Source organism: Xiphias gladius, chromosome 17 (genome assembly GCF_016859285.1).
Source record: "Xiphias gladius isolate SHS-SW01 ecotype Sanya breed wild chromosome 17, ASM1685928v1, whole genome shotgun sequence".
Classification (NCBI taxonomy): domain Eukaryota; kingdom Metazoa; phylum Chordata; class Actinopteri; order Istiophoriformes; family Xiphiidae; genus Xiphias; species Xiphias gladius.
In genome coordinates, this window is record NC_053416.1 from 10,590,689 (window position 1) to 10,606,858 (window position 16,170).

General features: G+C 39.1%; 1 protein-coding gene across 1 annotated transcript; it reads left to right on the top strand.

Moving 5' to 3' along the window:
* Positions 1 to 6,325: 6,325 nt before the first annotated feature.
* LOC120803017 (glutaredoxin domain-containing cysteine-rich protein 2) lies at positions 6,326 to 15,166 on the top strand. Its single transcript, XM_040151279.1, has 5 exons — positions 6,326 to 6,397; positions 6,817 to 7,000; positions 9,692 to 9,801; positions 12,794 to 13,021; positions 14,993 to 15,166. Exons 1-5 carry the CDS (start codon positions 6,341 to 6,343, stop codon positions 15,164 to 15,166), a joined length of 753 nt encoding a protein of 250 aa, XP_040007213.1. The 5' UTR covers positions 6,326 to 6,340.
* Positions 15,167 to 16,170: the final 1,004 nt, after the last annotated feature.

Consider the following 16,170-nt stretch of genomic DNA (forward strand, 5'->3'; position numbering starts at 1 on the left):
CCAGCCGCAGCTGTTCTTTGTGTTTAGCGCTAATTAGCAGATGTTCAACTAAAATGGTTAATATTAAATAATAAAAACTATACCTGTTTACAAACAGCATGTTAACATTGTCATGGTGAGCATGTTAGCATGATTATGTTTGCATTTAGCTCAAAGCTCCACTGTGCCTAACAGTATGAGTCTTGTTAAAATGTGTACCTTTACTTCTGTTCTTAAATTCTATTGTGTTTTTAACCTCTTTTTAAATTAAAGAAAATAACATTTCTAAAACTCAAAAGCAGAAATTCAAACTTTCATTCATTTTTCGGATAATGTAACTTCACTTCACAAACCATTTGAAGATTTTCAAACGAGCCTTGCAATAAAATTATACTTTCACACAGTATAGTAGGAGTAACCGCTGATTCCTGCCAGTTCCCTGCCCCGATTCCCATGCTGCTGTCCTGAATCTCATTTTGGATGGGATTGCAGTTGGTGGAGACAGTCATGCATCATCTTTTGAGAGGGACTTTTTTTTTGTGAGGATGAAATTAGAGTGGGGTAGAGAGGTCACAGGAGAAGGCCGCTGTAGCATTGTAGCCGCACGTTTTTGCATGAGCTAAAGGTTTCATGGGAGCCGAACACCATCACCACAACCATACAGCTAATTAAAATGAGATAGAAAATCAGTGCCAGTGAAATATTAAATATTAATTTGACTGTGACTTGCAACATCTATCATTTGATAGACACTGTAATTAAGATAATGAAGTTTAAATGCATTAGTAGCTCTATTTAAAACATTACTGCTGTGGAACAGATTTTTTTAAATGACAGTCTAATCTAATTCAGTGTTGAAGGTTTCTGCGTTGTCATCAGTTAAGTCTCTTTGTAAACTTGGACAATTTATACACTATCAGAGTTTGTTTTTTTTACATATAAATTAAGTCACATATATGTTAATTGCTATTAAGATGGATGCTTTTTGTGGCAAGGTAATGTGACATTTATTGTCAAGCTATTTTATCACTTTTGATGGCCAAAGCATGTTTGGGCTTTCTTATCCAGTGTCAAGAAATGTTTATATGATGAGTAGTTTTTAACCTGTTACCAGACACCCCCATTTTCGTGAGTAATTAATTAATTTATTTATTTATTTTGTGTGTGCCTATTTTAGGATTAAAAAAGGGACTATAAGGACAGTAGTAGCACCTTTTGTGTGGAAAACACTTGGGGGCCATAGCCACAAGTCTGAACCAATTCTGTGTCAACAGCCTTTGCAGTGATACAGGGATCCTAAAAAGCTTTGCACAGATAGAGATTTAGAGCTTTCAGACAATGTATGATTTGCCATGGTTGTTTGAAGGTTGAGTCCAGTACGGAACAAAACACACCTTAAGTAGCCCTACCAAGGCCAAAATGTCCCACCGGTGGGACCATGTTTGTATGATCCCTACTTTATTATCAGCTTTTTAGACTGTCAGTAAACACTGTAGAAAGCTATACATGCGGCAGAAACAATCTCTATTGCAAACCCAAAGACACCCATTGTTCTCATCTTTTTACAGGGGATTATTGCAGATTCTTTTTGAAAGGAAATATCTTGTTAAGGGATGGAAATGTTTGTGTAATCTTGTGTATGGCCCCTATCCCTGCAAACTCCTACATTAAAAAAAGAGAAAAGAAGAACTTGTCCACACAACATATTGATTTTAGTTCTGCTATCTCATTGTTTTACTTTTATACGGCTCTCCATTTACAACCTATCAATGTGGGCCCTTTCTATGAAGAACATAACCTTCAGAAAGGATATGACATTAGTGCCTTCAGACATGATTTAAGACAAAAATGGTCTTTCACATTCATCTGTGGCTTCATTGCTCCTCCCTTATCCCTCCTTGGTTCTCCCTCATAGTCCCATCCATCTCTAATCCCAGCATTTCACTTTCTCCCTCTTCCCATCTGTCTTTATCTTGCCTTCCTCTCACTCTCCTCCTTCCTCCTGCTTGTTAACTGCCTGGGGGCAGAGCAAGAGAGTCAAAAAAGTACAATCTGAGTTTGGTGCTGAAATGGGCAGAGAAAGAGAGAGAGGATGTAGGATAGCAGTTTCTGTCCAAAATGGCAAAGCTCTTGTCATTTTTTTTTTTGCGGTAAACACCAGGTGATCCTCCTTGCTGAACTCTGCTCACTTGAAGGGACACCTTTTTTCCACCTTTCCCAAAAAAATGGTGCTTCCATGTGCCTTAAGTATAAAGACCACTATGGAGAAATTGAATCCAGCATTTCTGACTGATGACTGTTCCATTATCGCCTGAAAATTTGGGCTGCTGATATGAGAGTTGGTTAATACCATTCCCCTTGGGAGGGCGTCAAAAATAGTGCAAACAAAATAATGAGAAGGTGTCTTGAGAGTTTCGCCCCCACTCCCCCTTTTTTTTTCGTGTTAGAGCAAAAGTTTAGTGAGAAAGATAGGGAGAGGGAGAATGCAATAGAGAGCATAACAGACGGCACATAACAGAAATGGGTGGCAGGGATGTATGCCTCTCACAGCCCCTCAAAGTGACACTTGCCAAGTGTGATCCACACACCTCCTCCGGCTACTATTGGACCCTTGGGGGAAAATAATCAAACTGACTCAAAATGACTGCCGGGTAAGGTAGGAAGTGGCACTGCAGCTGCAGAGGGTTTGAGGCATATACAACTGGGAATATGTTATCTAACTTCTGTGCACAGGGCAAGACAAAACAGAAGTAGATTAAAAAGATTTAGAGAGGAGCGGTCTGCACTCATCATGCTCATACCTGGTTTATGGAGTTTCAATAATAATTTACAGAACCACAACAGTTAACACGTACAGTTTGCACAAAGCCATTTGAGGAATAGACTTCCATTTGGCTTTAAATGTGTGGCTAAATGAGGCTTGTCTTGCACACTCGGATCAAAAGGTATTATCACTAGCACAGTGAAACAAAATATTTAAAAGTTTGATCCGTACCATCAGAGCAGTGAAAATGGATTAGATGAAGATCTATAGCTAGCAGAGAGCATGTACTGTACCTGAGTGATGAAGCTCATCTTGCATATTGTATTTGGGGAGGATAATGGGGATAATAAAATATACATGAACTGTTAATGTGGAGACACAGAGAGACAGATTTACAGTCGCAGTCATTTAAACTGAAAGCAACAGGAATCCTGGCGCATTAAATGATTCCTTCACTGCGATGCACCCAAAACAATTTCTCGCTTGAATGACCATACTTGCCTGTTCGGCAATCTGATTAAGCCGACTCTCGGTCAGGGAAGAGACAAGTGAGGGTCTCTGTCTTCTTGCAGTACTCTCGCTCTATCTCCCCCTTCTCTCTCTCTTTTTAAAACATCCATTCACTCTCAGCTTAATAACAGTCATCTGTAAGGATAATTAAGATTGATCTTGCAAGGGGTTAACACCATCCATTTGTTAGATTACTGTTTGTTCTATGAAATTGCCTCTTAAAGATGCAGAAGAAGTTGCCGCTGCCCTCAGAAGTTTCAAAATATTGATAGGAACACTTTTTAAACCTGTGGTAACAGAATACTTCAAATGTGTACGCATTTATGCACATTATATATACCTGTACATATTTACACAGGCACTCGTGGTCCAACACATAATGCCAGGATTTGACCTGACACTAACTCAGGAGAAAGGGATGCAGACTTCAACGTCAGAACTGGCACTCACAGATGTGATCAAAATCTTTAATGAGTCTCTGAACTGGTGATAAAACGTTGCTTAAAAGGTTGCTGACAGCATGAATCATACCAAGTTAGCTTTAACAAGAGTAAGGAAACTCTTATTAAGGAAACAACAAAGAGCCAAATTAGAGATGTGGGTGATTCTTTTATAAAATTTAAAAAGGGAAACAATTGCCTATCAAAGGCATATGATTAGACTATAATTGCTTTATTTGGAATAGAGATAACCAATCTAGCCCACTTTTTGGGACATGTGGGATTTTTTTTTTTTCTCAGAAGCTTTATCAGCATTGTCCTGCTTCACACTTTCAAGTCAGAGAGCTGCTCAGTTTATAAAGGTCATAAACTGAGGTACTTAGTTACTTCTTGATTCCAAGTTTGATCACAGATGTATGGTCATGCTGATTTCTTGACATGCAGGTATTTTAGAGCTAGTATTTCATATAAACAAAAACCAAGCAAACTAACAAAGGGGATGGAAAAAGTAAGAAAGGAATTCTGCACCAATTAGAAATCAAGAGGTGGATGCTACTTATATGCCATTTTTCAAGTCTGTCTTGAAACAACATCCACATACTCCAATGCATGTTCTAAGTGTTAGAGGTCAGTGTAATCATTCCTCTTGTCCACACAGGCCTTAAAGAGATCCCTCTCTGAGGTATTTTCAATACATGGAAAATATGTATACAGAAAATATATTTATGTCATCAATATATATATATATTTTCAAGATACAGTAAATGATGGGGGAGAAAATCCACATACCTATTTCTGTGCAAAAAAAAAAAAGTTCATCCAAAGTTACTATGGTTTCGGTAGTTTGAGTTAGACAAATCAGATGGGTGTCTTTGAAAGTTATTCATCTTTGTTTCATGTTCATGTTTCAGTACAAACTTCCTCCTGTTTCCTTGCTAAGCTGTGGTGCAGGGATAGTTACAAACAGGCGGAATTTGCCATTAAAATGAAGATCAGCACACAGCTTGTCTGTTGAGACCTCATATTAGCCACAGCTGAACTTCGGAATTATTTTACATGGAAATTGCTTTAAGAAGCAAACTTTTCAGGGCCAGTATGGACATGAGGAACCACTGAAGTGACCAACAGTGCTTGGCATGTGAAAATTGTTTTAAAACATACCTGAAAAAATGTGAACCTGTCCTTTAATATCACTGCGCCATACCATAAGTCTTTACACTGTGTTTAATCCAGGGTAACACTTTCTATTAGTCACACTAAGTAGTAGGTAATTGCAAGTTAAATACAAAAAAAAGGATATGTAATGTAATAAATAATTAAACACTTAAAACATGAAGATTTAATTGAAACTCTATATGTGACTCATCAGTTCAAGTAACTACACTGTAGTATTATGATGGATGAATAAATTTATAAATTGAAAATTCTATACTTTCCAGGATTTCTTTATATTAAAATATTTTTTGCAAAAATTACTTTCTTTTAAACTCAGTAAAACTGTATGATATGGTAGATCCACAAGATATTGTAAGTTGCGCATTTGTTTTGGTATAGTTCACTTCAGTTTAATGTCTAAACTGAAGTAACTTGCTCATGTACAGTCTGTTTAATATGAAGAACTGGCATTATTGATATAAGTCTGTTTGATCTGTCTTTGAATCATCTTGGATTCTCAACCCCCAAGCGTTGTCTTCCGGGGTAAACTTCTCAGTTATTCTCAGGTGTGTGAGCACCAAATTTTGGGGGGCTTTTACACACCCAAGATCCACTTTAACTGGGACTCTTTGGATTATACTTTCAAAGAGACTGCCTGGCAGAGACTATAAAACACTGAAGTTTTAGTGCTCAAATAAGACTACTTGACTTGCACAGCCACATGTGTAAACTAGAATGGCAATGCATAATCCTGCGGACAAAAAAACCAATAAACAAATGAACAAACAGACACAGGTAAAAAACATAACCTCCTTGGCAGAAGTAACAAAATAAAGGCACACTTTTAAAGCAAGGTGTTATTTCAGTCTGTCGCAGCTCAAAGCTTAGTAAAAATACATGTATTTGATATGGTTATATGTTTTCAGTATGACAGCATCAGACATCAAATGTCATGTTTACTTTTCAACACTGATGAACACAGCTCCAGTCCAATGACGGGCAGCCCTGCAACTACCTAACATCTCCCACACACGCAGCCTCACTCTCTATTTCTCTCCCTTACACACACACACACACACGGAGCTCCACACAGGTTCCAACTCCCTTCTATTCTGGTGATCATAATTATTTGATGACGGAGCTTCTGGTTTCTCAACCACCCTTTTGTACACGCGATCTAGCTGTGAATAATTTAGCACAGGGAGCTAGAAAGGTGGGTCCCTTAAAACAGCAGGTACAATCAAACTCAGGAGGCAGGACACAAGGAGAGAGCTTTATCATCCACCCACTCCTTACACACAGCTCTTCAGTCAGGCTCTCAAAGCCCGTGCTTCCATTGAGCTGTATATCACACCATTCCCTCATCCGCCCATCTGCACATCCTTTCGTCACATCAGGCGCCACAGTGTCAAGCTGGAGTCAGTTTGCCCCAGGTAAGGAACCTCTTGGATGGACCGACGCTCTCGCTCCATCCCCTCCTCAGTCAGCCACCATGGAGGAACTCCAGAGAAAACTGAATCAGCGCTATGAAGGCACCAAGCCCAGAAAGGTGCGTTATTGATGGGACCACTTTATTTTGACTTCATGGGGTTTGAAGTACATTGAGGTCATTTCAGTTACCAAGCATTCTGTTCAATTTTTTTTATTCAGTTGTTTTACTATCAGAGGCAGATAAACATTACATTATAGCACAGAACTAGCTGAAGCAGGTGTGCTTGAAGATAGTCTTGCAGCTGAACCTGATATTGTTAAATTGCAAACAGAGAGGGAATAAAACAGGATGTTAGCTTGTATGTTGACATGCTGCAAACATTTTTGCGCATCCCACTTGTCTGATCAAACAACATTGTTCTCTACTTAGAAATCCTCTTTTTTTCGGCTTGAAAGATATGCAAATTAGTCATAGAGTAGTTAACATGTCAATACATCTTTTCATGTCACCATGTCATCTTCAACTCAAAACCACAGGTGAGGTTCAAGCTGGCATCGTCCTACAGCGGTCGGGTGCTGAAGCACGTGTATGAGGACGGTCAGGAGCTGGACAGTCCAGAGGAAAAATACCCTCACAGCTTCGTCCACCGCAAGATCCCTCCCAGCCACCTGGAGATGGAGCAGCTCTGTGGGTTTGAGGATGCTCATGGGGACCAACAGGGTGGGTTTTTTTATCATTGTGTGAAAGACTGCACTGTAGTACTGTGTTTTACTTTATATGCATGGTTGCACTAAGGTTTGTATGTAAGCTGGTAACCAGGGGGACCAACAAGACCTGTATACTCCATTTGTATATGATACTCAAGCCTATACTGTGGAGGGATTTTCATGAAATTATTTTGCCACGTTAGCCTTAGCATGTTTTTGCTTTCATTTTAATGGCTGTGCATTATCTGAGACATTGCTTTATAGTGTATTTGTATTTCTGTGTGCACAGTAGAACTGCCAGTGTGCTTTAAAACACCAAGTCTCACAAACTTACACAATCCGGGACCCTGCATATTTGCATTGATCACAGTGTGATCAACTATAAGAGTGGCTTGTTCTGCAGGCTATATTTTTTTCCAGTCCTTTTTCTACTGATGGAGAAATAGAACGTGCTGACCCAAGGTATGTTGTTTCTCTCATCCAGTTGTATAAGAAAGATTTTTTTCCCTACAGTGATGACAGAGTTAGCAATCTAGCTAAAATAAACCCCACCTGATTCCTTAGTGCAAAACTCATCACAGTCCACTATTTTGGGAGTCAATGTGCAAAACATTATAGCTGCATACACCAAAGCAGGTTAATCATACTGTGACCTTGTAACACTACCAATTTCAAAAATGAAATGTTCAAATACTGAGCCATTTTAGCAGGGCTGGCTCTAGCCATTTTGGTGCCCTAGGCGAAATTAGGATTTGGTGACCCCCCTGACACCACCACATTACCCCACCAGTGTTGCCTCATCACCGCCCACCCATTCTACAGTGGTACAATGGCTACAGCATTAGCCTTATCACTGATAGCAGTCAGTGAAATTTCAGCACAATGCCTTACGTTCCAGGAAAGAGCAGTTATCCAGATAGCTGGCTACCAGCTTGCAGTGGTGGAAAGTAACTAAATTCATGTACACAAATGTTGTACTTAAGTATAGTTTTGAGGTACTTTTACTTTACTTGAGTATTTCCATTTTATGCTACATTATACTTCCATTCCAATTCATTTCAGAGGGAAATATTGTACTTTATACTCCACTACATTCATTTGGCAGCTTTAGTTACTAGTTGCTTTTAGGTTAAGATTTTACACAATGGATAACACAACAAGCTTTTGAAATACAACACTTTGTCAAAGATGAATGCAGTGGTTTTCAACCTTATTGGCTTATGATGTCTTACAAAAAGCAGTATGTAGTCAGTGCCACATTTCAAATGTCTATGAGTTGTTAACAGCTCCAACAAATAGTGTTTTTCCCCCCTAAACTTCTCACATGGTTTAATTTCAATAAATGTTCAAATGATCCAATATCTCACCAAAAATCGAAGTCTAGAGAAAAAGTCTAAAAACTGAAAACTGATTTGTGTATCAGAACTTTGTTTTTTTTTCTTTCATCTCCCTTTAATCATCTCACGACCCCTTAAATGTATCTGGTGTCCCTGTGTATAAACTGTATATAAAGTAGATCAAACTCATCATTTACTAGCATAAGTTTTATTGCTACTTAGCCAGCTAGCTTCTACAAATGAAACATCTACACACAAAATGACTTTTTTAATGTATACGTAAGACGACAAAATACTATATTGGGCTTTCAGTTCCTCCTCCTCTTTTCTCCATCCTTGTACGCCTGAAGGCTTGGACCTTTTCATTATGAAATAATATGTGCTAATAATAATTGAAGCGTCCCTCTGGCTGATCCAATCTAGCATTTGCAGTCGGTCAGTCACTGTAACGTCCCAGACGTGGGCTGAGTGATGCACAATTGCACATCAAATGGTACCCATCACCCCCCCCCACTTTCAGTGCGAAGTGCACACAGTGCACATAAGCACAGTGAAGGGCAGATGATAAATTTTGAGGAGCAGCAGTGTTTATTCCATCACATTCTCAACTTGTGACTGACAGTTCAAGGGGCGCCGTATGCTTGTTACTGTAATTAAAAGGCCGCTTTTGTTGATAATGTTGTTACTGTAACCATGGTTAATAAAATCATGTTAATGGCATTCTCGCTTGACTCATGACTATGCCACGAGCCAATCCTGCATTTAAGTATGGTAATATAATTAATTCTTTTGTGTTTCTACTTTAGTGAGAAATACACTTCCTATCCAAAACATGAATAGAATTAGTGTATAATGTGAAGTTAATGGAATAGTTTGACAGTTTAGAACAATAGTAAAACTGAAACTAATGCTGGTAGCCACGTACCTTACCATAGCTTGGCTTGAAGACTAGAAAGAAGACTTAGCCAGGCTCTGTCCAAAGGTAACAAAATTCATCATTCAGCAACTCCAAAGCTCAAGAATAAACATACTATATCTTGTTTTTCTAATCCATAAAAAGCTGGGCGCTGTAATTCACTTGGTTGCCTCGTAACTGGTCCCTGCAGTTTAAGCATGCTTGTTTGCATTTTTGAAATACATTTGATTTTTTCATGTCTCTGGTTAGAATTCACTACATACTCAAAAGTAGAGTAGATTTAGTATGTTGTTAATACAGATGATTTGTTAAGGCTAGAATGCTACATCGGCTAACTCAGCAAGCCTGTGTGGTTGCACCTTATTAATGGATGAAACTATAGGACCTTATTTTCAAATCTCTGGTGCAAGATCTCATTCTGCCCTGACAACATGTTTGATTCTGTTCCCAGGTGTCTATCCCCCAACCGGGCTCATTGCCCAGAGAATAAATGTGTACAGAGGAATGGGAAGCTACAAGCCTACTGTCAGCCAGACTAAGGAAGCAGAGGGAGATGACAAAGTAAGCAATGCATGTAAGCTTTCTGGTTTTGATTCTTGAATCTTGATATTAATCAAGGTGAGAGTTAGATTAGATTTCCCATTAGCAGTGTCGTTTTTGTCTGCCTGAATGTCAAGTACTAACACCTGTCTTAATTGTCTTAAATCATCCTCCAGTGCAGGTTAAATGAGCTGGAACAAAAAATAATAAGATTTTGCAGAGTTTTAATTGAAATGTACAGCATGGCAACAATTTACTTTAATGGGATCTTAAAAACACAACAGTTTAGTGAATGAACAAAACATTACCATCTCTATGATACCTGATACTCGATACTCTCATTGAGCACAGGCATCCTTAGAGAAAGAGACCCCATTATCATGCATTCATCTTTGTAATGAGGGCTTTATGCACTGCAACCCTACTATAATAACCCTCTCTATGTAATTGTCGATGGACTGTTCTTGCTCACACAGTCTAATCACGTCCTGCATTGAGATTCTCAGTCACCTGAAGCAGTTGCTTCCTTACATATCACACTAATGCATGAGCATCACAGTCATCAAATGTGCACTGTCAACCATAATTTCCCACCCTATTTACAAAATCCACATAATCACATAGATCCAACTTTAGTCACTGTTCCTATTGAAACACGAGCCAGTTGAGCAGTCTTTGTGACTGAAGTTCCTTCCACCCATGCCCCAACAATAAACTGTCTTTAAAAGTCACTTAGGTCTTTTCCTCTTGCCATCTTCATACAAGAACAAAGTCCAAACTGTCAATAAACACACTTCAACAAACACACTTCAACATCATTGGCTTTTCACTGTGCCTGACTGCTTGCGATGACCCTGTGTGTGGGTGTTTTGTAGATTGACTGTCTGAGCTTCATGTTTTTTATCTTTTCTGTATGGATCATTTGAACTGTGTATTGAATTAAAGAGGAAATTACAATTTAGCCGCAGAAACATCATGTACATTTTTATGGATGAGATTATTATTCTCTGCTATCTCAGTAACACCGAAGAATTCTTTTAACTCCTTAAAATTATGATTTAATGTTTCTGACACCCTTTGAATGGTAAATGACTAATGCTGGAGCATAATCACATGGCAGCACCTCCATGGATATACTTATGTAAGGGGAAGTAAAATAAGAAAGTATAACAGCTCCTTGGAAGAGTTATTATTTCTTTTTGTTCCGCAGAGCACCTCAACATACATATGCTGAAAAGCAAAGAGACACCCCAAAATAAATACGTACACAATTATCCGCCAACCCAAAATAATTTAATAATTAATTCATACATCTTTAGAACAGAACAGGCAATCGAGACTTAAAATAGAAAATGAGAATCCTTGGGTAATTAAAGCATTGACTGCACGCTGCTCATTGAAAATTGTACAACAATTAAAGTGGAACAGAAACAGCAACAAAATTGTTCATCTGACAGCAAAAAGCTGGTTTTACTGAGCTGCTGTGGCAGCGGTTTCATTAGTGCAGCAGGAAGAGAGGGAGGTCAGCTACATTGCCTGCTGGCTTAGTGTCAGTTTCATTCTTTTTATCCCCTAAACAAAGGCACGCTTGGCCCTGGTGACGGAGGACTGTATTTATCACATTTATCAGTGTAAGACAGCTATCTGGGGCTCTAGTTTATCCTCATAGGGCATTATTGAAAGGATGGTACAGTGGTCATAGAGGAGCACCCCTACTATACAAGCTCTAATGAGTTTCTCCCTATATACTGTAACTTCAGTGTCTTTCTATCGGTTTTATAATAATAGAGATTAAATGGGGGGGGCTCTTTATCAGGTTTTCATTGTAAATGTTCATTCGAAATCAACTTATCAGATCATGTCAAAAAGTTCCAAAACAGAAACTCGTGGGCCAAAAAGTGAGTTTGGAAAGTCATAAAATGTCAGCGATTAACAAAATAATCACAGTCATCGGTAACAATCACCAATACAGCCCTGCAGATATGATACAGAGTTGCTATTTTGTGTGCCCCTTTTTTCGGGAAGTTAAAATCTGATAAATTTTCCCCATAGACATTAATTTTTCTGGTTCATTTTTCCCATAGACAATGTTACATGACTCACAGTTGGAGCACTTTTACTGTATATGGCTTGGATTAGTATAAAACTTTTTCTGTTAAATCATCAGAGCAGAGGATAAACAACTGTATAGTAAAATATCTGGCTCTTTGATGAAAAGTTGAAGGTACAGGCCTGCGTACCGTGTGTGTTTCGTTCTCAATTGCAGCCACAAAGCATTCCGAATTTTCTACCGCCATAATTCTTACCTCTGACTGGCTTATTCTAACAACAGCTGAGCCTCTTGGGTATTGCAGTGTTCTGAGCCATTCACCATGGCCAAATGAAGGACATCATTACAAAAACCTATATGCTTTCAGAACCAGTGCCTCCTCCCACTTCACAACTCAATGGTCATCACAGTCTGAATCCCCAAAGAAGGATGTACATCTTATTCTCAGTTTTCCGTTTCATCTCGGGACCAACTTGGTTGTTTTGTAGATGATATCTATTGAGTTAAATGCAATGGATGAATGAATAAGCCCTTTGAAATAGCAATGGATCCTATATTTTTTGCCAGTCTCAAAGATCTTTTTCTTCTCTCCAGACTCTAGATAACAATTCAGGAGCAAATCAGTGTTAAATGAGGACTAACTGTTTCTAATTTCTCCACCACCAGAAGCCTCAACAGACCAAAACACAGCTACAAAGCATGTTTTCTATTTTGCACAAGGGGTGTGACTCTTTAGCTGCATTCAACTAGAAAAGCTCCTCACACCCACACACAAAGCCCACAGCTAAATGTGGGCACACTCTCAGATTTCCCAGATTTGCAGGGGTGAAATGTAATGAAATGTCAGGGAAATGTAGGGAATATCTAACACAAGAAGAGGCTGATTAAAATTCTTAATTGTAGGACGCACCAGATGTTGTTAATATAAATCAATGTAGGATTATCATTTTCTGTTTCCTTCAGTCCCCAGTGTTGGACTTTGGCAAGATAATCATTTACACCAGCAATCTGCGCATCATCAGGGCACCACCGAGGAGGCCTGAAGCGTTGCAACACCAAACAGTGCCCCATGTGGACTTCGAGGGATACCCAAAGACCAAGGAGAGAGGCAGCAGGAGGAGGGCTAAAGCTCCTTGCACACAGGACGGAGAGGAGAACGAGGGGAAACAGATCAGTGACACAGAGATGAAAGTAATGGTCCTTGGCCAAATTATTCTCAGTGGTGCCGTAGGGTTTTTATCACCCCGTTTCTGTTTCTTGATATTCTCAGTCTCACCATGTCCTTCTCCTGATCTCCCCTCTTTCTTTTTATGCATATGTCTTCAACCATCCTTTCTCCACTTTATCTTTTCTTTCAAGGGAATAACTGCAGGATTGTCTGAGAAGCTATATTGTAATTCTGTGATATATCTTGTAATTCAAAACTGTTCACTGAGGGGTGTTTATTCTCACCCCACAATCTCCTTTGTGTGTAACTGCCACCTTATTGGAACCCTTATTCTTTTCTTTTCCTCGTGGCCCCTTCTGCTGCAACAACCACTATCCCGTTGTCCTAGTGCTATCTGTCAACTGTGAACAGATACTGATGAGTCCACAGTTTTACTCTGCCCTTGCTGCATTTGCCTGCCACTTACCAGCCTGCAGGGATACCCAGCTCACTGTTATCCCCCCCTCACCTCCTTGGATGATTACTGTTCTCTTCCCTTCAGTCCCTCCATTCTTTTCTCACCTTTCTTGTTATTTTCTCATTTTCTCTGCCACCAGAAAAAAGTTCATCCTCAGATTTTTTTTCATTATTTGGCAATCTCACCCCTCTTTGTTACTTTTTTTCATCTTTGCCTTTGCTGCCCGAGCTCCAAGGTAGTTAATTTTTTCTTTATTTCTTTATTTCTTCAAACGTAGGCTTAGATTTCTTCTTTGCATGTGCACAGATTTTGCAACCATTTACCCATCTGGCCCTCTCGATCCATGGACCATACTGGAACACAACTGTCTTTTTTGAAATTCCAATGAAATTTAGTGAAGACTGAACACTTTCACTTGTTGTTTTCAGCTGGAAATGTGTGCTCATAGAGTGTTGGGTAGGTTGTTATTGCAGTCTTGGTCCAACGGTTACTGATTATCTGTTTCAACTTTTAACCAGTAGAATTATAAGAAAGAAAGAATTAAAGGAATTCTCGAAAATCAATAATATCTTGCTTACTTTCAGTCACTGTCAACTTTACCTTTTGAGAAAGGAATTCTTAAAAAAGATATAAAAAACATTTTTTCTGTGCCACAGCTTTTAGATTTATAGAGCCTCTTCCTCTGGGACACTACAGCATGCATTGCTAAGCAGTCTATCTCTGTCTTCTAATTTACTGTTGGATTCCTAAAGGACACCCTAAAGGGTCAAAGGTGAATGGCATTTGGTTTGTGGCACTTTAATACTTAAATGCACTTGAAACCTCAAGAATATCCTGGAAAATTCACGACCTTGCTGTCCAAAGTTTTCACTGACATCACGTAGTTTGTAAAGATTTAAACACACTCACTGCACATCTTCTGTCATCCTGATGATAATGTACAAGCAGTTGCTCATTATTGTAAGTTTTTGCAGTAATGACCAGCTGGCTGTAAAAATGACAGACTGGCTGTACATTATCCCAGAACAGAGCTACTTAACAAAGGCATTTCATTAGGACTAATATTGAAAAAAAAATCCTCTATGTCGTTAAGGTTGTTTAGTGTTTGCCAGCAGGCCAGTTAAACTAGATAGCTGTGTTAATGTTGGCTGTTAATGAAATGGCTTAAGGTCCTGCAAGTTAATCAGTTTGGAAACAGTTGTAGTGTAAAAAAAAAATAGTAATGTAGTAAAATAGTAAATGAAAAACAGTGGTTTATTATATAAAAGAAAAAAAATACAGAAGTTATTCGAAAGAAGGGACTCTAAACCCAATCATATTCAACACAGCTGTGTGATAATGACATTTCAATACATTATATACAGCAATTGTTTAGATTTGGGTGACATGAAACTTTATCCTCGCTGTGAACTTGTCTTTCTCACCCAGTCTCACCTCTTGTTCCCCTTTTTACCCTTTGCCTAACCTCACAGTTTCTCTCTTTCACCTCCTCTTTCTGCTGCTCCTCTCTCCTCTAATGCGTTTCTTCTTTCTCCAGGAGGCCGACAGCTGCCAGCATTGTGGCGGTTCGGGCTGCGCTCCCTGCTCCCTGTGTCACGGTAGCAAGCTGTCCATGCTGGCGAACCGCTTCAACGAGTCCATCAGTGATCTGCGATGCCAAGCCTGCTACCCCCATGGTCTGGAGAAGTGCCAGTCCTGCTCCAGCAAATAGCACTGTTTGGCTGACACCCATGTCTGGCAGAGAGAGAGAGTGAGTGAGTGAGTGGATGCGTAGCTGCGAGTGAGCGTGTGTCCGATGTGCTATCGATTTGTCAGAATCGTTTCAGTGGCAATATTGCTCTAATCCAGAATGTTCTTGGTGGGGTGTTTCGAAGCACTACAAGGAAACATAAGCCATCGTTGGAAAGGGGAATTGTGATTGTGCAGCGGGCACAAAATCATAAAATGTAATTACTGTGTGCAGCGAACATGGCTTGTGATAACACAAACACATAATCACCCTTTTGTTGTCACATTATTTTGCATCTGCACCCTCCTTCCTGATAAAACATGGTTCCACAACAGTTATCATTCTAATTAAAATGATGCAAACATTTTGCATTTTATTTTTATCTACTGGGGAGGCAACCTTGTTCCAATCTCCCCTCTCTATTCACTGGAGAGAATTAAACCTTTTTCATCCCAACATGATGTACTGCATGAGCGTAATTGACACTTTCATATATTTTTTTTTCAAAACAGAGGGAAGAACGAGACTGGGGGATAAAGAGATTTAGATGATAAGGTAAATGCAGACAGACTGAGAGATGAGAGTGTGAGTGAAACAAAAGGAGGTAGTTTCATAGAAGGTAAAAACATCAATCAGGGGTTTATGATTAAATATGGCAGCATGTACCAGTGCTTTGAGAAGGGTGATAGTGTAATACAGAAAGCAATGTTTATCCATACATACAGCTACTGTTGTCAGTAGAGATACAAGTTAAACACTTTATAAAAACACATTTCAAGCCTACAGGGTATAAAGTTTGACATTCAAAATGTTGTTCTTGGATGGAGTATCATTTGAAGTCCATTTTGTTGTGAAAGAGTCAGAGATGAGAGAGAGATAAGAAGAAAGACAGAACAGTTAAATAAATGGCAGCAATATTTCAACCAACTCAGGAGGTTTGATGGTAAATGGACTGCACTTATATAACGCTTTTCTAGTCTTATTGA

Coding starts and splice junctions, on each gene's coding strand:
- LOC120803017 (XM_040151279.1), top strand. CDS start 6,341: ATGGAGGAACTCCAGAGAAAACTGAATCAGCGCTATGAAGGCACCAAG. Junction 7,001..9,691: donor TGCTCATGGGGACCAACAGG/GTGGGTTTTTTT, acceptor TTCTGTTCCCAG/GTGTCTATCCCCCAACCGGG. Junction 9,802..12,793: donor AAGCAGAGGGAGATGACAAA/GTAAGCAATGCA, acceptor TGTTTCCTTCAG/TCCCCAGTGTTGGACTTTGG.